This window comes from Epinephelus lanceolatus, chromosome 12 (assembly GCF_041903045.1).
Source record: "Epinephelus lanceolatus isolate andai-2023 chromosome 12, ASM4190304v1, whole genome shotgun sequence".
NCBI lineage: Eukaryota > Metazoa > Chordata > Actinopteri > Perciformes > Serranidae > Epinephelus > Epinephelus lanceolatus.
This window is the reverse complement of record NC_135745.1, coordinates 4,219,380-4,241,172: the sequence shown is the minus strand read 5'-3', so window position 1 is coordinate 4,241,172 and position 21,793 is coordinate 4,219,380. Positions and strand designations below refer to the sequence as shown.

The 21,793-nt window shown below is 40.7% G+C and overlaps 1 protein-coding gene across 1 annotated transcript in view; it reads left to right on the top strand.

Annotated features, from left to right (window-relative positions):
* The window catches only part of exoc3 (exocyst complex component 3), a 31,170-nt gene extending 10,027 nt beyond the window's left edge, over positions 1 to 21,143 (top strand). Inside the window, exons 6-16 of the mRNA XM_033651375.2 lie at positions 1,269 to 1,447; positions 1,803 to 1,919; positions 3,464 to 3,581; positions 4,190 to 4,315; positions 11,657 to 11,757; positions 12,110 to 12,220; positions 14,741 to 14,882; positions 16,346 to 16,468; positions 16,629 to 16,790; positions 20,448 to 20,569; positions 20,738 to 21,143. Of these exons, the coding sequence (XP_033507266.2) occupies positions 1,269 to 1,447; positions 1,803 to 1,919; positions 3,464 to 3,581; positions 4,190 to 4,315; positions 11,657 to 11,757; positions 12,110 to 12,220; positions 14,741 to 14,882; positions 16,346 to 16,468; positions 16,629 to 16,790; positions 20,448 to 20,569; positions 20,738 to 20,942 (1,506 nt within the window). The 3' untranslated portion in view covers positions 20,943 to 21,143. The remainder of the gene's footprint in view (positions 1 to 1,268; positions 1,448 to 1,802; positions 1,920 to 3,463; positions 3,582 to 4,189; positions 4,316 to 11,656; positions 11,758 to 12,109; positions 12,221 to 14,740; positions 14,883 to 16,345; positions 16,469 to 16,628; positions 16,791 to 20,447; positions 20,570 to 20,737) is intronic.
* Positions 21,144 to 21,793: the final 650 nt, after the last annotated feature.

Below are 21,793 nucleotides of genomic sequence, written 5' to 3'. Positions count from 1 at the left end.
TGACAGGAACACTGCCCCCACGGTTCCCGGTGGTATTGCTCTGTTTGGCCCGTATCCATAAGCTTTATGGAAACGTGCAGAAATACAGACGAAATGAACGCGGAGCACGGACAGAAGGCTCCGTCCGTATCCGTATTTAATGTTGAGCATAAATGGGCCTTAACAATTAAGACACGCTGTGCCATGCCATGCTGTGGCACAGACGGCGGAGTAGGTCCAAATGCTGGGCCACCCGCCCTCAAGCAGGTAGCGGCGACGTCTCGCTGACCGCAGCCAACTCCCCGACGACCCTGCTTCTCCCCCTCAAACAAGACCTGTGTGTTGCAAGACTCAACTCACCTCTGTCTGCAGGAGACCAGAGAAAGGTGTTTTTGAAAGTCTGTGTGTGTTCACCTCTTAGTACTTCTGTAGCTTCTAACTGAATCTCTGGTTTGGAGTTTAGTTTCTGTCCTGCGTCCTGTTTTTACTTTACATATCTGCTTTATTTTACTGTTTCATGTTCAATATCAGCCGTATTAGAAGTTGTGTAAAGTTGCTGCTCGAAAACTTAATATTTCCTTATTTTGCTGCTTCACAATAAAAGTTTTTACATAACAAAATAATGGGGGACTTTTATTGTAAAGAATCTATAGGAAATGAAATGTGTATATCACTGAACTAGCAGAACTTTGTTAGTGGATTTCCTTCACTAAAGACAAGTATAATAATACGGCAGGGAGGAAAGTGAAAGCAGAAACAGCCACAGTGAGATGTTAGATGAAGAGCTGCAGGCAACAGGCAACAGGCTCTTACTTCACAAACAGCACCCCTCCAGTGGGTAAAGTTCTTTTACCTGCCCTGCTGTGGAAAAACACATGCATCAAAAATCACAGAGGACTGTAGCTGTGGATCAGGCCGTTGTTTTTATACATCATCACTCAAGACAAGCCGTCATCAGTGACAGACACACTGTCAAGTGGATAGCCCTGTTGTAGTGGAAATGCAAATCCCTGCTGGGCTGATGGCCCAAACCAAGTCAAGCCAGCCCATGACTGTCAAAAAGGGGTAATTGATGATTTACTCATATTTGAACCATTGTAAAAACAAATACATCAAATTGTTCACTTAAAAAAAAGGTGCATGTTAATAAAAACAGTGTATATGATTACAAAGTTGCGTCTACTATTAAATGTACACAGAAAAACATCGTTTGAGCCCTGCTGGCTAACTGTGCAGACTCAACCTCTGAACTAGCTGTTTTTTAACTTTCTGATCTGTTTCTGTTGCAGGTGTTGGAGGGTACAGTCAGCACCCGCATTGAGGGCACCCAGGCAGTGACGAGAGAGGTTGATAAAATGTGGCTGGTTCGTCTTCTAGAAATAACCAGGAAATATGTTCTGGATGACCTCATTGTTGTCAAGAACCTCATGGTGCAGTGCTTCCCCCCACACTACAACACTTTCAACAGGTAACACATACAAAATGAATCAGTCTGCTTTTCTCAGGATTAAAGAACACATCACATTCAGACAAGATACACTTTTTTTGCCTGGTCACCTTACTGTCCTTCCATCCCTGGGCACCTCTGAGGTACATTTGTACAGTTGACATTGGAAAAGAAAGCCACATTCTCTTGCACCCCTGACAAAGGATCAAATAGTGTCACAGGAACAATGCAATAGGTTGAATACATTTTGTGACCTGCTTCACTATCAACTGATTAAAAGCTGCAAAAAGTCAAAGTATACAGGTTTCCGTTAATTCCACTGTCATTGAACACATCCAGGTAAGTGTTTGCTGACATGTATGTCTGTGTGTTTTAGGTTTTTCAGTCTCTACCACAATGCTGTGTCCACTCGTGTCAAAGAACTGGCCTCTGAGGACTTGGAGGCTAATGAGATCGTTTCCCTGCTAACCTGGGTCCTCAACACATACAAGAGGTGAACACACAGAAATGCACACTTCCACCAGCTCTGTCTGTGAACAAGGTGTTCACCGTGGGACATTCATCAGTTCAAAGACAGACTTTTATTTGTCAGTAGCACACAGGCTGAACATGTTAGGCTCAGTTGTGCTACTAGTGATCATTTTGGCTTGCCTTGACCAGTGGGCTTTGCATTCCTAGTTTGTTTTGGGGCAGCCACAACAGGCTTGTAGAAGCAGACAGCCACACAGCTTGGTTCTGCTAGAGGTTTCTTCCTGTTAAAGGGGAGCTGTCTTTCGTCGCCATCACCCTGCACGTTTGACTTGTCCTATATGAAAAAGTTTCATCATTCTGTTGTTAATTGGGGCTATATAAACAAACTAAATTGACTTGGCTTAATGGTTAAAGTTCATTTGGTTAATTTTGATTCAACAACTATATCTCCTCCTCAATCATCATTTTTAAGGATGAGACTGTAGAGACCTGGATACAACAATGGAGGCGGGCCCCTGTTCATTGCCATAAAAGTTACTCAGTGGCACATAAAGCCAAAAAAGCTTTGTTCTGTAGGAAATTACATATACACATATACAAAATGTGTAATACTGTAATGGACTCACTCTCCACATATGCAATGTATTATGTGCAATAAGTGATCAGTTTTAGGAATGTCATTACTCGTTACATTTTTTTATATTTATTTTATACAGGGTTCTCTCCACATCCACAGTACTGTATTACCACTTATGAGTGGATTTGCATATTTGTGTGTTTGCACTATTTGAGCTGCACTTTTATTTATTTTGGGTCTTAATTAAACGTGTCTATTTTATATTTTTATATATTTTTTTTAACTAAGCTGACAAAGAGAGACGCACAAGAATTCCAGTGTGCCTGTACTGTAACGTACCTGTACCCTGGAAATCCAGAGTTCTCGCAAGAGCACAGTTTGAATTTGCTCAGCGAGTCACTCTGGCAATCAGTAATGATGCTCATTACCTATGCCCATGAAACCAAGCTGCACCAATAACATCAGTGTATCTGATATAGGCGGGCCAGAGGCGAGGTAAACAGATGACGTCAGCATTGCGATGACAAAGTCCGGAATCAGTCAGTAAACATTGCAAGATGGCTACAGATGAACACCAGTTGTTTGAAACGGCTTTGGCCGCTACAATGAACGAGTTAGACTTGGCTTTTTCTCTAAAAGGCGCTCAAGTCTTTCCTTTGCAAGAAGGACGTTTTTGCTGTTTTGCCGACTGGATACAGCAAGAGTCTAATCTACCAGTTAGCTTAAACCGACAGCCGACATTGTATTTGCCATGTTCACCAACAGTCCACCTGGCTTTACCACAGAAATAGTAGTACTAATAGTTTGATTTACCTCATGCAACCAGTGTCTAAACCACGGTCTGTTGTTTATGCTCTTGCAAACCTTATTCAGATGCAACACTTGTCCACTTGCACAAATGTGTGTTATCACAAGCTCATAGAATTCATGTGACTCCTGAAGATGGAACAGAGTTTTAGTCAGAGAATCTGTGTATGTGTATGTTAAAGTGCAGAGATGATGGGCCATCCAGAGCTCTATTCAGAGTGTGACATCAACCAGCTGGAGCCTCTGCTGCCTCAAGATGTGGTGGACGACCTGCTCAGCAAATATGTCAAGACTTTCACAGTGAGCACCACACACAGCAACCGAAATACTATAGACGTCCCATTCAAGTTATTTTGCCTGTAGTCTTTATTAGGGGGTGTGGGGAAAAATCTATCTGTTTTAAAAATAGCACATAGTAACATAATGAGAAATAGTAAAGAATGAAATGAAACAATTTGATTCCATCAAAATGCATGGATAATTGTTTTATAATGGTATCATACCCCTTTGAATCGAATGGAATCAAAAGGTGCCTATAGATTCCCACCAGTAGCCTTTATACATATTATGCCCATCTTTATTTCATTTGAACCCGCCTCTGGAATCTCCACGTAACCAAATTGTGAGTGTTGCACTGATAATTGACCTGCTCTTGGACATCTGGTGCAGTAAATTAATTACACTCAATTACAAACACCCTGTCTTATGCTGCCTCCCTGTGTGTCATCCTTGAACCTTACCTTGCACAGACTATTAAGTGTCAAATATACACTCACTTTATAAAACTACCAGCGTCATAATTATTAAAAGTTAACATGTCACAGTGGCGCAGAAACAATGTTGAAAACCATCTCTTTGTTAAGTGTGGATCCAGACTCTCAGTTTAACTGTCATATTCATATCTTCAGTCTAATATAACAGGCTGGCTGCGGAAGGCCCTGGAAACAGACAAGAAGGACTGGCAGAAAGAGACAGAGCCTGAGGCTGACCAAGATGGATACTACCAGACCACACTGCCAGCCATCGTCTTTCAGGTAACACGCACATGCAGCATTAATACACACACACACACACACACACACACACACACACACAGAGCCACCTAAGACCTTTGATAGTTTGAATCAAAGGACGTAGACTCTGGCTATAAACCTGCCATTGGGGCACTGATTTTGGCCAGCATTCTCCTTACCTTTCACTATCTGCATGTTCTCAAAATAGTTTTATACTCATACTGCTTTGTTCTTTCGGTGAATTGTTGTAAAGATCTACAACGAATAAAACAACTTGTTAATGCTCCTTGGAAAACCCTAGCCTAAATCTCGCAGATGTTGATCTGTTTTCTGAAATGATCAGTTTGAGTTGATTTTCCACATCTTTAAACTCTGGCAGCAACATGGATCAGAGACAATGACTTCACCAATATATCGGTCTGTGCCACTTCAAATGAGCTACTGTTGTAATAATGTTCTGCTGGAGCTTCATACAGCCAGCAAATCATCAGGGGTTTTAATAGTCCAGTGAGCTCCTCCAGAGCTAAAGTATAGTCAGGCTTCACCACTAGGTCACCTCTTTGTCTTTTTTTAATCACTTAAAGGTGAATCACACAGTGACATATGATGTCTTTGTGGTGTTTTCATGTGCAGGGTCATTTTAATGACAGTGCTCACCTCCCCATGTGCAAATGTTCCACCAAAACAACTTCAGCCCCGACACTATTTTTTTTAAGAGCACCGTCACTACATCTCGGACTTAGTGCTGCCCAAGATGATTGTGATTGGTTTAAGGCCTATTCAGTGGCCCAGAAGCAACCTCCGAATGGCATGGCTAGGGAGTGGTACCAAGACCTGGCATTAAACAGCCCAGGGCAAAATTAATCGAGACCGTAGTATCAATAAGCTCCACTGTTATCGGCTCTTTCACAGCTCTCTTTTAAGTTCTGGTTTTATGTATCATCATGCTGCAGATTCTCTCCTGCATTCTGCAAGCTGACCTCCTCCACACACACACGCAGACACACACACAAACATGACAGAGTGATGTCAGCCAACAGCAAAGAGGCGGTGCAGATAAAGGGAGTATAATTTCAAGATTACTCTAGTTGATGACAAGTACATTAAAAACTTTGCCAGTAAAAAGCCAGTGCTTTTTCAGTACACGTGTTCAGTAAGTAGAAAGCGATATTTCAGTCTGCTCTGTCCACAGTCTCTTACTCACCGCCGTTATGGTTTACGGTTGCAGTTTACACAAGCACATCATGCTAGCAGGACCAATAGCAAATTGCTAAAAACAAACTAAAATGAAAGCTGTCTGTTTAACTTAGTTTGCCACTTATCTTAAAATGTACCTGAGACAGCCTACCTGCGGACAGTGAGTGTCCTCAGTAAAGGTGGTACAGAGAGCAGTATGAGTGACTGATACTGATGTCTGGTCTTCATGCTTATATAATGTAACTCGTAGGGCTGTACCCAAATATTCTGATATTCGAATATTCGTTTCTTTGGGTAGGTATTTGTTATGAAAATTTGGTATTCGATATTCGTTTTTTTATTTACTTATTATTTTTTTTATATATATATATTTTTTTTTTTACATTTTTTTTTTTGGTGCTAAATGTAGTCTTTTTGTTGTTGGTAAATGTAGGTTATCAATAAAACTTTTAAATTGCATTGTTAAAAGGCTGTGGATCAGTGCCAAGTTTTACCACTTTATCACTATTCCCTCTAACTTGTAGCTGTTTTTTCGTTATCTTTTGAATTTAATATGAATTATGGAACCATTTTTGTCAACGTTTGTTTCCCCCGTTTTGTACAATAAATTATTGTTTAAAGTTTGAACAAGTTTCTTTTGGAGTGCGTGACACAAGTGTGTTTTGAAAACGACCGCGGACTGTCACCTGCTCAACGCAACAGTACCTTCGGATGCCATGACAGTAATACCCAATAATGTCAAAATATCATTTACAGACCGATTTAACAGATGATCACTGCTGCCCGACCCGCAGGTCCATTTGCGGGTCCTGTGGGTTACAGGTCGACCTGCGCATCACTACTCAGCTCAGTCTATAAATGCTGTACACAACAGTAAGGCTGCAGACATTATATTCTATTCAGGCCTGCAGAACCAGCAGCGCATCGGCTCTACGTGCACGGCACTGCTGATTAACCATTTTATTGCAGCACAGAGTGTCTGCCAGCAACCAATTACTTGCAGAGGCTTCCTACAACTTGTTTCAGCGGTTCCGATTTAATCAGAAGACAAATTTAACAGGATGACTAGCCAATTATGATTGTTTCCAGTGAGATATTATTGAGTTAAAATAGTGACTTTGCTGTGGTAAACAAGGCTGTTGCTGCCATACACTGTATAAAAGTATGCCCTGTGTATTTTCCGAAACACTTGACCCAAAAGGAAGATGTCAGGAAGTGAGGTGTGTGCGTGTGTGTTTGTGTGTGTGTGTGGGAGAGAGAAGGGAGAGCGGGAGATGTTGGTAGAGTGTGTGTTATTAGATGCTGTTAATGCCAATTGTTATGCTTCTGTGTGTTGATAGCACTTTTTTTTATTGTTTCTGCATTATGTGATGTTCCTTGGTCAGATATGACTAAAAAAAAATTTTCATATGTTACACAATAAACATTGCTACTTTTACTACAATAATTTGCTCTAGAAATTTGTCATTACCAATAGCTGAGAAAAGTTTTCAATAGGTTGCCTGCTGCTAAAAATGTCTGGCCCTTCAAGATTTTCTGGTTTTAAAATCTTGCCCAGTTGAATTTGTAATTAAATAACCCTAGTTTAAGGAAAGGAAAACAAACCAGAGTGTTTATTGCCCCTATAGCAGAAAAATAATGGGTGATTCCAGACCTTTTACTAGTTCTGACACAGCTCTGTGGAGATGTCCATGTGCTCCTGCAACATCATAGGGCCTGAGTCCACTTTGCGTTTTTTTCCTCAGCGCCAGCATCTTTTTTCAGTTGTTCTCTATGAGGAGCGGGTGTATACGGCCGCAGGGCTCAACAATAACGATTGCCCGAGTAAAACTCAAGGTCGGGCATGTAAACTAACAACTCACTTGCCCGATTGGGCAAGTTGCTAAAAATAGTAAAAGTTAATAACTAATTGATAAAATAAATGTATTTTAAAACGCGCTCCTTTGGCTCTGATGCAGAGGTCTCTCTGCCTGAAGTCACACAAGACTGTCACAGGCACAGGCTGTGTAACAATGTCCTGCCCACAGCCCCCACTGATTGGTTACATGGCACAAGTGAAGCCAATCAACACTGAAGCCTCTCTACATGCTGCACTGTGTATGCAGCATATACGAGGAGAGGAGAGAGATCTGTCTTACCTCTTCATCAATTGAAGTCATATTATTTTGCGCGATGGATGCTTCATATAATAACATAACAATATACTATTTATGATGTTATGTCATCATTTCATTTCTGTCTCTTCATGGTCACGCGTTAACAATTCTCCTCTGCTCTCTGTATCGCACACGGCGGAGTTCCGCCACACACACACACACAGGTGAGGACGCTAGCGCGGCTCGGGCCGCATTTTCCTGACCAAACCTGACCCCGAGCCTGGTGCACTTTGTCAGCTGACAAAGTTATTGTTATGGACACTGTGTAAATAACCATCAACAGACTGTTGTTACACACACACAAACACGCTGCTCGCACAGCAGCGCAGCACGGCACTCTTGGTGCAGAGCTTGTGTTGCGTTCAGGCGTTGTCACGTAAATAACAACTCCCAGCACTTAAATAGGTCATAGCACAAAACAGCATGTCAAGTGACATTTTACTTTTATTATATTCAATAAAATTGTATTGTCCTAAATCTTGAGACACCTCATATGTAAGCTAGACAGACATTTCACCTGCTCATTACTGTGCACACATGTACTGTATGTACTTAGTCCTAAAGAGCCCTTCTGGTGCCAGTAGATACATAGAAACATCCCAGCAGGCTGTGCTTTGCAAGCATACAAAAAAGTTTCATGCATGTGAAAATTATTTTTCATGCACGTGCTTCACCTCTACTGCTACAACTCCATCCTAGGGGAAACACTGCTGTGTGCGTTTTGTGCAACAGGTGGATGTGGTAGTCTACTGGTAGAGTAGAGGGAGAGCTAAGTAGCGTTGAAGTAGAGTAGAGCAGGGCAGAGAGATGGAAGCAAAATATATTAAACCCAGTGTTAATGCAGCAGAACTGGAGAGAGGGGTGAAAAATAAATAGAGGTGGGCATGGCTCAACAGAGAATGACTGACTTTCACTTTAAGCCCTGACACTGTCATTTTTGTGTAGGAATTAAGCTACAATACATGACATATGTTGTTTTAATTAATAAATACAGTGTGAATAAAGATTACATAACATGAAAATAACTGCAGTCTTTGTTATTTGATAGCCGCTGAAATTAAACAATTTTTATAGGGCAAGTAAAAACTGACTTAGGGCAAGTAGATCTCTGACCAACTTGCCCGACCGGGCAAGTGAAAAAAAACCTTAGCGTTGAACCCTGGGCTGCCAAGAGAAAAAGCACCGCACCCAGCATCTTTTTTCAGAGCGCTCCGCCTTTTTGTGCGAAAGCTCTGACACTTGAAGTTGAAAATCTTCGAACTGTTTAGAAAGGCACCAGTGACGTCACTTTCTTTAGAAAGGCTACTGTCTAATGTCACAACAAAGACAGAAAAGCAAATTTTTGGGGAGCAGATCGGACAGTGGACACTGGATTTTGCTCGTGAATGTTGTGCTTTTATCACCATTAGCTTTGTAAGCTTGAAGTCAACTGTGTCAGCCCTCTGTTAATGTTGCGATATATTAGCTCTCTGGCTAATGTTAGTGTCAAGATAAGTCGTCATAGGAACAACATGTGCAGCACTTCATTTAAAAAAGTGGTGGGATGACGCATTCCCCAGCTTCCTGCCACTACTTTTCTGCCAAAAAAAACCCACTATGTGGACACAGGCCCAAAACTTGTGGCTACTTAGAGGCTGTTTTTCATGTCCCTTTGAAGACAAGCAGCCCTATTATACATGTGTGCTATAAATGTTTCGTCATAGCAGTGTTCCCAACTGGATGATGAACTGTACAGGCTTTTCATTCAACACTTAGCTCTAATGCCAGATTCATCTCATCAGACCAGTCAGTGTTTTCCTTGTTCTCTCAGACTACTCTGTGTTTTATTTGACCAACTAATATTTTCCCTGAGGAGTTGGTGGAGACCAAATCAGAGCTAAAAGAAAAGTAAATATACTAACACTAACACTGCTCCAATTAATGCTAATGTCTGCTGGATGTGTAATAGGCAGATGTTGTGCTAGCATATTAACCACATCAACTTAAAAGGTGATAAAATATATCAGTGTTGTGTTTCCAGCTAGTTGCTACTGCCCACCAGCGGCCTTAAATTATTAGACAAGGACTTCTGACTGAATGGAGTCAGATAGAACTGATATGCCAAGGACGATGAAAGAAAACTCAGTCACTCAAGTTTTAGTTTGAATCTCACAGCATATATTCCAGACTGTAAATGAGGTACAGTACAGGCCAAAAGTTTGGACACACCTTCTCATTCAATGCGTTTTCTTTATTTTCATGACTATTTACATTGTAGATTCTCACTGAAGGCATCAAAACTATGAATGAACACGTGGAGTTATGTACTTAACAAAAAAAGGTGAAATAACTGAAAACATGTTTTATATTCTAGTTTCTTCAAAATAGCCACCCTTTGCTCTGATTACTGCTTTGCACACTCTTGGCATTCTCTCGATGAGCTTCAAGAGGTAGTCACCTGAAATGGTTTCCACTTCACAGGTGTGCCTTATCAGGGTTAATTAGTGGAATTTCTTGCTTTATCAATGGGGTTGGGACCATTAGTTGTGTTGTGCAGAAGTCAGGTTAATACACAGCCGACAGCCCTATTGGACAACTGTTAAAATTCATATTATGGCAAGAACCAATCAGCTAACTAAAGAAAAATGAGTGGCCATCATTACTTTAAGAAATGAAGGTCAGTCAGTCCGGAAAATTGCAAAAACTTTAAATGTGTCCCCAAGTGGAGTCGCAAAAACCATCAAACGCTACAATGAAACTGGCACACATGAGGACCGACCCAGGAAAGGAAGACCAAGAGTCACCTCTGCTTCTGAGGATAAGTTCATCCGAGTCACCAGCCTCAGAAATGGCAAGTTAACAGCAGCTCAGATCAGAGACCAGATGAATGCCACACAGAGTTCTAGCAGCAGACCCATCTCTAGAACAACTGTTAAGAGGAGACTGCGCCAATCAGGCCTTCATGGTCAAATAGCTGCTAGGAAACCACTGCTAAGGAGAGGCAACAAGCAGAAGAGATTTGTTTGGGCCAAGAAACACAAGGAATGGACATTAGACCAGTGGAAATCTGTGCTTTGGTCTGATGAGTCCAAATTTGAGATCTTTGGTTCCAACCGCCGTGTCTTTGTGAGACGCAGAAAAGGTGAACGGATGGATTCCACATGCCTGGTTCCCACTGTGAAGCATGGAGGAGGAGGTGTGATGGTGTGGGGGTGTTTTGCTGGTGACACTGTTGGGGATTTATTCAAAATTGAAGGCACACTGAACCAGCATGGCTACCACAGCATCCTGCAGCGACATGCCATCCCATCCGGTTTGCGTTTAGTTGGACGATCATTTATTTTTCAACAGGACAATGACCCCAAACACACCTCCAGGCTGTGTAAGGGCTATTTGACCAAGAAGGAGAGTGATGGAGTGCTGCGGCAGATGACCTGGCCTCCACAGTCACCGGACCTGAACCCAATCGAGATGGTTTGGGGTGAGCTGGACCGCAGAGTGAAGGCAAAGGGGCCAACAAGTGCTAAACACCTCTGGGAACTCCTTCAAGACTGTTGGAAAACCATTTCAGGTGACTACCTCTTGAAGCTCATGGAGAGAATGCCAAGAGTGTGCAAAGCAGTAATCAGAGCAAAGGGTGGCTATTTTGAAGAAACTAGAATATAAAACATGTTTTCAGTTATTTCACCTTTTTTTGTTAAGTACATAACTCCACATGTGTTCATTCATAGTTTTGATACCTTCAGTGAGAATCTACAATGTAAATAGTCATGAAAATAAAGAAAACGCATTGAATGAGAAGGTGTGTCCAAACTTTTGGCCTGTACTGTATAGTATTCGTGTATCTCAGTTGAATACATTTGTGATACTCCAGCCATTGGTTGATTGATTGATTGATTGATTGTGATTTTCTAAATATTGAAAAAAGGAAGGGTCATGAATACATCCTGAAGCCACTGCATTTGTGAAAACATCTCATCTCACCCTTTCTCTCTCATCCTTATTTTAATGTATCTTCACTCTTCTTTAGATGTTTGAGCAGAACTTGCAAGTTGCTGCACAGATTGATGGGGATTTTAAAGAGCAAGTTCTAAAGCTCTGTCTGAAACAGATGAACACTTTCCTTATCAGGTAACTTTTTTCATACTTTTTGACTTTGTTTCTGATGTGATAAACCTCACCTTTAGATTGATGGGATTCATTTCACCACATACACCACAAGCTCAATGAAAAAAAGATGTCAGAATCTTTCTGAATTTAAGGGTAAATAAATTATATCTCAAAGTATTAGAATCTGGGTAATTTTTCCACTGCCCATGGTTGTGTGCTCTTTGAAATTTGGATTGTGTCTAGGGGTCCAAAATGTAATAAGTTACCCTTTAAATATTGCTTCCATGCAAACAGTGATCAAGAAAACAAACTACTGCAATAATTCTTAGGATCATTGTGTAAAGCTAACAGATGTGTGTGTTGTTGTGTGCAGGTACAGAGAGGAGGCAGTGAATTACAAAGAAGAGCACCTGAGAGACAGACAGCTGCCTCAGTGTTATGTACAGTACATGATTGCCATCATCAACAACTGCCAGACATTCAAGTAAGATCTAATTGTATACATGAATAGAGTAAATTAATTCAGTAAATGATAACTTTGGTCATAATGTGATAATGTCAAGTTGGTTGGCAGACAGGAGGGACAGCTAATGTATCATATAGAATGCAGTCGTGAGTGTTGTACAGTAATTTTCACCTGTTGAGGACAGAATAAGTGGAGTCAAGCAGCCTGAAAGTGATGTAGCTGTATGACCATCAGAATTAACACTTTGTAGGTTAGTAGGAGGTTGGATGCCGGTTGCAGTTGCTCACTGATATCTGTAAATAATATGTTAGAAGAGAGTGAGAAGGAAATTTTAAAACAGTCAATTTGACCAGCTAGCTTTTTTTATGCCATGTACTGTATACCTAGTTTTCTTTAGATTTCAAGAGAGGGGTTAAGAGAATCAAGAGAGGATTGAAGGTAAACATGGATTTTATTGCCTGTGAATGGTAATTAATGTGTTTTATTTATTTTTGCAACTCCAAAATATAGTCCAAAAAAGAAGCATCATCTCTATTGACCAAAATATGAGAGCTAAAAGTCAGAGCTGGAGTAATCTGTCTGCAGCAGTAATCAATTAATGTATTTTGCATTTGATTCTCAGAGTTTTTGCTAAAAATGCATTAAGACAGCCCTTGATTAAGTGGGGCCATGGTTAAAATGATTTTTCCCCACCATTCTCTTATCCATTCAGTTTCAGTAGGGGGCTAGAATGAGTCTCATGTAAACAAAGTAGATTGAATATATTTTTTATCTTAAATCCAGTTAAAAACATAATTTCTTTTGGCATCACTGGTGAGCCTATTGCACCTAAAACGGTAGGTTGAGATCTCACACAAACAAAATTATGTGCATTATGGGTTAGGGTTATGGTTAGGGTTATGTGCACGAACCAAGCAGTTCCAAGTTATAACTAGAAATTTCTTGAAACCAGTGAAGAACAGGCTTAATATGTATCACACATAGGTAGAAAACCTTAAAGTCAACATAGTACAAATATCTACCTATGAAATAAAACCAGTGAATGTAATATTACAGCCATAAACAATTATGAAAATTAGCTATTTTCAAAAAGAAAAATTAAATGGAGTAATAAAACATCCTTAAATTTTTATTTATCTGCAATGAATATTGATATTTTGCCATAAAGAAGTAAGGAAACTATAATAATCCTGAGGAACATAGACAGTCAGAATATCCTAAAAAGTCACAAAAAATTTTATGCAAGTCGAAATAAATTCTTGATGTAATGGAACAATTTTAGTACTACACAGACTCAAAATGTGGAAGCAAGATAGTGACAACTAATATAGATAATCATTTTTGAAAATTAATGATTCCTTGTTGGGTAAATTTTTTTTTTTTTTTTTTTTTAATTTTAATTTTATATACTTTATTAATCCCATTCAATTTTTCACTCTGTTTGTCAATTACACACAGGTCCGAACACACACATGCACAAACTGGACCTATACATGCACTAAGTGGAGAGATGTCAGAGTGGGCTGCCCATGACAGGCGCTCTGAGCGGTTGGGGGGTTCGGTGCCTTGCTTAGGGGCACCTTGGCAGTGCCCAGGAGGTGAACTGGCACCTCTCCAGCTACCAGTCCACGCTCCATATTTTGGTCTGGATGGGGACTTGAACAGGCGACCCTCCGGTTCCCAACCCAAGTCCCTATGGACTGAGCTACTGCCGCCCCATATTATATAATATATTATATTTAAAAATATAAATTTTTAATATTTGATAACTGTAAAACATTCAGCAAAAATTCTCCACACAAAACAAGTTGCAAATTATCCTTTGGGTTTCTTGGATGTTCAAAAAAAACCAGAACACCTTAATTTGGAGAAACAACTGCAGAAAAAAGAAAAATAGTATTAAAACAAACAAGAGAAATAAATCAAAGGAAATTCCATTATACAGGTCAAAGGACCTCAGTGCACGTGGCAGAACCAGCATTTAATCTTTCTCATGATTAGATTATAGGTGGACTGTGAGTTGTGTCCTGACCAGCAGCCGGTAGAGGAGCAGATGGAGGAGAGCTTAAACTGTCATTGATGATTTCACCAGCAGATATGCCACTGTCCACATGCAAGTGCTGAGTTAAACTAGCTAACGGCATGCCATGGACACGTTTGACTATTTTCACTAGCTATATGCCAATGAGCAGCTGTCAACTTTTATTTACTTTTATCAACTTTACTGTGGCATCATGTTCTGCAAAACCACTTTTCTGGCCATTACTCAACATCAGGAACTCAGGAATACATGGGGAAATATGACACTAATCTTGGGTGTCCACATTGAAATTATGCTGATTTTTTTAGATCTTGTGATCTGCTGGGGGGAAGATATGTGTGAAGCATCCATGTTTTCACAGACATGGATGTAAACTGAGAAAAAATTGACTAGTGTGTGCATACATGCAACCACAAAGCGCTAATTCTAGTTTCTTTGGTACTGAACACTGGGGTTCCATATTGTAATGCATGGCCATTGTCTCATGTGTTCTTCAGAGAGTCTATTAACAGTCTGAAGAGGAAGTACTCCCAGTCCTCAGAGCCCACTGACAGTGATGCTGCCATAGAGCGGACACTCAATGAGGTGGCCAAGGAGGGATGTCAGTTCCTATTGGATGAAGTCTTCCTAGACCTTGAAGTAAGAAAGGGTTGTATTTGTTGCAAAGAATTGGTTCTTTTACGCAAAGTCATTTGTATTTTGTATAAAATATTTGCATGTGTATTTATTGATGTGAAATCTAGTTTGTTACAAATGGGTTTAATATTCTCCTCATATTCTGTTTGCTTACACGGTGTGCATGAAATTAGGCTATGAACTGATGATAAAGGGGCAGTTTACCCATATAACAAAGAGAAACATATTCCCACAGGTTAGTGTGATCTGTTCAGTATTGCTGTGACTTTCGTCAGCACCCTAATACACCCCAATTAATTTCACCTAAAACAATTTAGGTGAAATTAATTTGATTTGTGCTGCACATTGCTATCAAAAATTGCATTTTAAAACGTAACGGTAACATCCCTGAATAATGCTCTGTTACTTCCTGTGAAGAATTTCATTGACACCTACAGAATGTTCAATAGAAAATCATTTTGGTGTTTGCACCAAATACATTATCTTCCAAGTTTCTTTTTTATTTTGCTTATTGCAAACATTTGTTACAAAGTAAAAACACACAAAAACTAAGAATACTATCTCACAGCTTCTCACTGCTCTGTAGCTCATATGTTTACGAAGACAGTATGTTAGTGTGTAAGTACTTGGTAACTGATGCATAAATGGACTTAGGACATATCCAGTGCCTTTTGTTTTTATGCCTCTGCACAATAGCCGTGGCCATAGTCATTATGTTTTTGGGTTGTCCATCCATCCGCCCATTCTCGTGAACGCAATAGCTCAAGAACACCTTGAGGGAATTTCTTTAAATTTGGCACCAGTGTCCCCTGGGACTCAACGATGAACTAGTTGGATTTTGGTGGTCAAAGATTAAGGTCACTGTGACCTTGAATTCGTCTCTTTCTCATGAACACGATATCTCAGAACACCTTGAGAGAATTTCTTCAAATTTGACAGAAACATCCACTTTGACTGAAGAATAAACTGATTAGAAATTGGTGGTCAAAGGTCAACATCAGTGAGACCTCACAAAACAAGTTTTTGACCATAACTCAAGAACTCATTACGCTCATAACAAAACCTCACACAAATGTCTAGCAGAATGTAATGATGAAGTGATGAGTGAAGTTCTGCAAAAACACTATTCTGGCCATTACTCAGCGTCATATCTCAGGAACAGAAGGGGAGACATTTTGTCAGATACTCTTGACACTAATCTTGGATGGTGTAATCTTGGTGCCCACCTTAAAACTGTGCTGATTGTATAGCTCTTACATGTGTGAAGCATCCATATTTTCACAGACATGGATGTTAACTTTAGGAGAAACTTGACTGGTTCACAGAAGCATACAACCACGAGGCAGTAACTGCAGTTTATTTTAACTGACAGTAAAAAGGACAAAAACAAATTGAGGAAATTCTACCGATTTAACAAAATGTTACATTCCATGTAATTGCTTTGATTTTGATGTGTCACTGACCAGCATCACCTGAATGAGCTGCTGACCAGGAAGTGGCTGACAGGCTCTCATGCTGTGGACACCATCTGTGTGACAGTGGAGGACTACTTTAATGACTTCAACAAGATCAAGAAGCCCTTCAATCAGGTAGGACTTTTTGCATGGTATATCCAAAAATTGTGAATCAGTTCCACTGAATCTTCATGGAAATGTGTGTTATATTCTCAGAGCCATAGCTATGAGCCCTGTGTGGCCATGTTGTATTTATAATACAGAGATTATTAACATGATGTTATGACACGTGCAGGAGATGACGAGCGAGGCTCTGCGCAGGGTGGTGGTGGAGTACATTAAAGCAGTGATGCAGAAGAGGATCACCTTTAAAAACGCTGATGAGAGGAGGGAGGGAGCTGAGAGGATGATCAAAGAGGCTGATCAGTTTAAGTTTCTCTTCAGGAAACTGGCTGCTGTGAGTTCACACTCAGGGTCCCTACAGGTCTCTAAAAGTTTTTAAAATTTCAATAATTTGGTTTTTGATGTTCATGGTCTAAATGTTGTAAGATTCTGGAATTTTTCAGTTTTAATGTTTTATTTCACTGGTATTTTATATGCCAAAACAATGACCATTATGCTATGTCCAATACATATTTGTTTGTATGCTAAACAGGTAGTGTATACTTTGCTTCAAAGGTGGCAGTATACCTTGTATTGCTGTGATCCGCCTTTTAACCTAGAAGACGAATGTTTTGGGGTAGAACAAGCATGACCCAAAGTGTAACCAGATGGTAAAACTCGGACTTGTTGACTTATCTGAAAGTAAGAAAACACATAGAAAACAGTTAAAATTCAGAACAATTCAATCTATAAGGTTCAACATTGTCCATAAAAATACTGCGTACATTATAAGAGCCATTTGAAATCATTAATCACATTTTTCAGCAATCAAATCATATAATGAATGATGCTGAAATGTGCGGAACTTTGCACCATGTATTAGAAACATTGCACATTATCCTAGTAAAACATGACGGCAACTCACTAAATAGAAGATAAGAAATAACAATTATTTACTGTGTACTGTCTAAAATGTCCCGCTTCATATCCATTCAAACACACACACACACTCAAACTGGCACACACTTGTCCAGGCTTCTTTAGATCTCCCATGTGCCCAAAAGCACCTCTCTTGCTAAGCCCAGTGAGAAGACATCCATGCAGTGCCAGTGTGTGTGGGGCTTGGATGTACTACGCTCACAGACAGCTGCAGACTTGTACTGGTTGCATGAACACAGTTCCGTCCATTGAGTCTGAGAGCCACAAATGTGTCTGTGCGTGTGTGTAAAGAAATTTTGGTAATAAATAGGGCTGGGCGATAAATCGATTTTATCGATTAATTCGAATTTGCAGTTTAGGCCGATTTGTTTTAATGAAAATCGAGTTTCTATTTAAAATCCGCCACCGCCGCTCCACGCTGGGCTCCGGTAGTTCAGAGTGGGCTCACCCCTCACCCCTGCGTGCTTGATACACAAACAACATGGCAGCGAGCGGGGAAGAACACGTTCTCAAGAAAGGGAATGAGTTCTTCAGCGCTTTTGTGTGCACACCTGTGTCTGTGCTCACCTGTGTGCGCGCGCGCATCAGGGGCCGAACTCCGCCGTGCGCGACACAGAGAGCAGAGGAGGATTTTAGACGCGCACCGTGTAGGGACATAAATGACATGCCGTTGTGTAAATAAGATGAAGTGTTACCAACGCCAAGCTGGCAGACCCCCGAACCGTAGTAAAGGGACCTCCGAAGACCATTAGCTCCCTTAGCTTGTGTTAGCTTGTTGTGGCAACAACACATAAACAACGGGACTTTGTCTGCGTTAAAGAACAGCACTTTATTTTCAGCACTGCAGGGATGATGCACAGCCTCTCATCAGTGTCTGACGTTTACATAGAGGGAAATAACTCAACAACAGCATGCAGAACTGCGTAGGCTTCTTCTCTGTCTGCTCGACGTAAACAACATAGCACATTGCCTCACTTTCTTTATAGGGCGCATCCGTCTGACGTCACACACCACACCCGGCGCACTAACGTCTCATACCTCCTACATCAACTACACACATACACAGCTCCACACACACACACACACACACACACACACGCCACACACATCAGGCTCAGCCTGTAACATAAGGCTATTTAGTTTGTTTAATAAAAGGACAAGGTATAGACCTGTTCTATAGGAAAGGTAACCTTAAATGACTTCTGTTGTGATCCACTATAATGGTAAGGGAAACAGTGCCGTATGATAAGAAAGGGTGGAAAGCGATCACAGATGCAGTCGCCATGTATATTGCAAGAGATATGGTGCCCATATATAGGCTACCGTGGAAAAGCCAGGGTTTATTCACATGCTGAAAGTTTTGGACCCCAGGTATGTGCTACCAGGCCGCAAATATTTTTTTTTTTTTAACTAGGAGGGGAAAAAATTGATTTAAATCGTGAATCGGATTTTTTGTGAAAAAATCGGAGGGTTTTTTTTAGGCCATATCGCCCAGCCCTAGTAATAAGCTGAATAGCGAAGTGACGCTAGGGTGAGCAGGGTCTACAATCCACTGATAGAAGTTTTTCAAAGTCAGGTATCAGGCTTTACTTTGGAAAATCACAAACGAGGGTGAGCTGAAAAAGTGAAAATGGGTCAGTTAGTTCCATAGCTGGGTTACTGTGGCAGTTAGTATATTTAAGGTCTAGTGTGTTGGATTTAGTGGCATCTAGCAGTGAGGTCGCAGATTGCAAACAACTAAAACTTCCCACATGCACCACTTAGCACTTAGACATAAACAGCTCGTTTCAGGTGATTATACAGTATTGAAAACATAGGTATGAATTAGGGTTGTCACAATACTAAAATTTCAAACTCGATATCAATACCCAGGAAAATATTCAATACTCGATACCATTTCTGATACAGCAGCAAAAAATTAAGAGGCATGTCATTTTTTAAATAAAGATCAGAACAGTAACATCAATGATAATAACAACAAAATCCCCCCAAATAAAAAACAAACAGAAACAAGATCTGTCCATACAAATGTATTTATCTACAGCCCTGTTTATTTTCTGTGCTTCTGGTGAATTGGCACCATATTTTCGTTGCTGATCAAATAGAGTTGGTAGTTTAGGCTCGGGATGCTCCTGTTTCTACCTCACTATGTGATCAGAGAACCAGGGGTTACGGGAGAAACCAAATGTTTTTTCAGCTTCAATCTGTGACTTTACAGTTAACATAACTTTTCAGACACACATAATTGTGTTGTCCTGTTAAACTAACATTGTCTATTAATGTTACAGAGGGGCATGACTGATACAGTTTTCTGCTTAGCTCCCACATTAACATTAGAAGTTATATTTTAGTTTGATGCTGGCGACACCAGCTGCTCAGCTGCTAGTGAGGGGAGGGGCTGTACCTGCCGTCTGCAGCGTGCTGTGTTCACTTCACTAAATATTTCCAAAGAGCGCTTTTTCCTTTATCATTTTTCACCAAAACTGGCTGCTCTGATCCTCCTGCAGCTGCGCTGGCCATATTACAGCAACAGAAATGTGTGCATACATGCACAGCGACGACAACAAGCCGGGTTGCAGCGAGGGCTCTGTGCCTGCCAGACGCTGCTTGCACAGCGCGTGTCCGTCGGACCTGTCGTGCGCACCCGACAGGCGTTGAGGTGGCGTGCACTGTTAGTATCGATACTTTTGTAAATTAGTATTGTATCCGGATACAGCGTTTGACAACCCTAGTATGAATACTAGATTCCATTTCTGCCAATAGATGACCCTAAATCCTACACACTGGACCTTTAAGGTAGGTGATTTATTTTTTTAAAGTGTCATGCACCAAAAAGTGCCCAGCCTGCATTGGCTTACAAAACTGTACAAACATAACAAACAAGAGAAGTAACATGATAAGAGCAAAAGAACATATAATACACCTCCATGCATGTCAAAGTCAAACAGTATCAAAGCCTGTATGAACATCCCACAATCAGACACCACACAGCACAAATACATTTGTTGACATTTTAATGACTTACTACAAAGTTGGAGGGGTATGCCTAACTTTGGTTGATTATTGGGGGTAGGGTGAAGACACAGATCCGCTTTGTGGTGCCATCGCTGCCATTGCTGAAGTCTTCAAGCTGACTGACCCCACACTGCTGTTCCTGGAGGTCACCACTCTGGTGTCCAAATATCCTGACATCAGGTACACATGGTCACACTCAACTTAACAAACCTACAATGCATGCACTAGTTTTTTTTATTGTTTTACATTTAGCATTACAATTTTACTGTGATTAGGTGATTATCAAAAAGCAGGTTGATGCCACATTGCCTTAACACTGAGGTTTTTTGGCCCTCCTTCTCTCCGTAGGGAGGAACACATCCAGGCGTTGCTGGCAGTGCGTGGTGATGCCAGCAGGGAAATGCGCCAGATGATCATTGGGACTCTGAGCGAAAACAAAGTATCCTACGCTGGTGTCACACAGCCCATCTTCAAAGACATCAGTGTGCCCACTATAACCATGACCACCATGACTACCATGACCTCCATGGCCACTGCAAAGCTTCTCAAATAAAGCCAATAATCACAACACTATTTCCACCTTCAGCACCTTCAGACATGATAACTTAGAAAAATCGTTTTTCCAGACATTTAATTACTTAGATTTTTTTTTTAATGCAGTGTGCTGTGTTTCTGTCCTCAACCTTTGTGTGCTCTTCTGTTGTCATCCTGATCACCTCTGCTTCAAGAAAATAATAAAATTATAGTTGTAATATTGTGTGGTAAAACTACTAATTGGAGGTTAAAGCATCACTGGATGCTTTTTTCTTGTCCTTCTCCACTTTCTTTCTTCTCCAGCTGCTCCACCACCACTACTGTAGTTTTAATTTGTGCATAGATTAGTGTTGTGTCGTTCGCGAACGAATCGTTCAAAAGAACAAATCTGTTGAGTGAACGTACTGAAATGAATCACTTCCAGAACTGATTTGTTCATTTCTCAGTTCAGTTGAGCTCAGCAGCGACCGTGCAGGCAGATGGTGGAACTGCCGATTTGGTCCGTGCGAACGATGAATCCACTCGCAAGTCATGAGGCAGCCAGGGTCCAGGGAGGGACTGCCTACTGCGTGACTAATCACCTGTTGAACGAATCACTCTGTGAACAACATAACCCCGATCCCTGAGTGATTCAAATCATTTACCTCTCAGCCGTTTTCTCCAAGCCAGCGGCTAATGTAGCCAGGAGTCATGCCACATGAACACAATCACACACCTCCCCATTGTTTTAACAGCCTTAGTTTCCATATAAACAAACTTAAAGGAGCTATATGTAAGAAATATAAAGGAAATAGTCATAAAATCCTCCTAATATGTCACAGAGACTAAGGAATAATTTTCATATAACATACTGATCTCACCGACAACAAT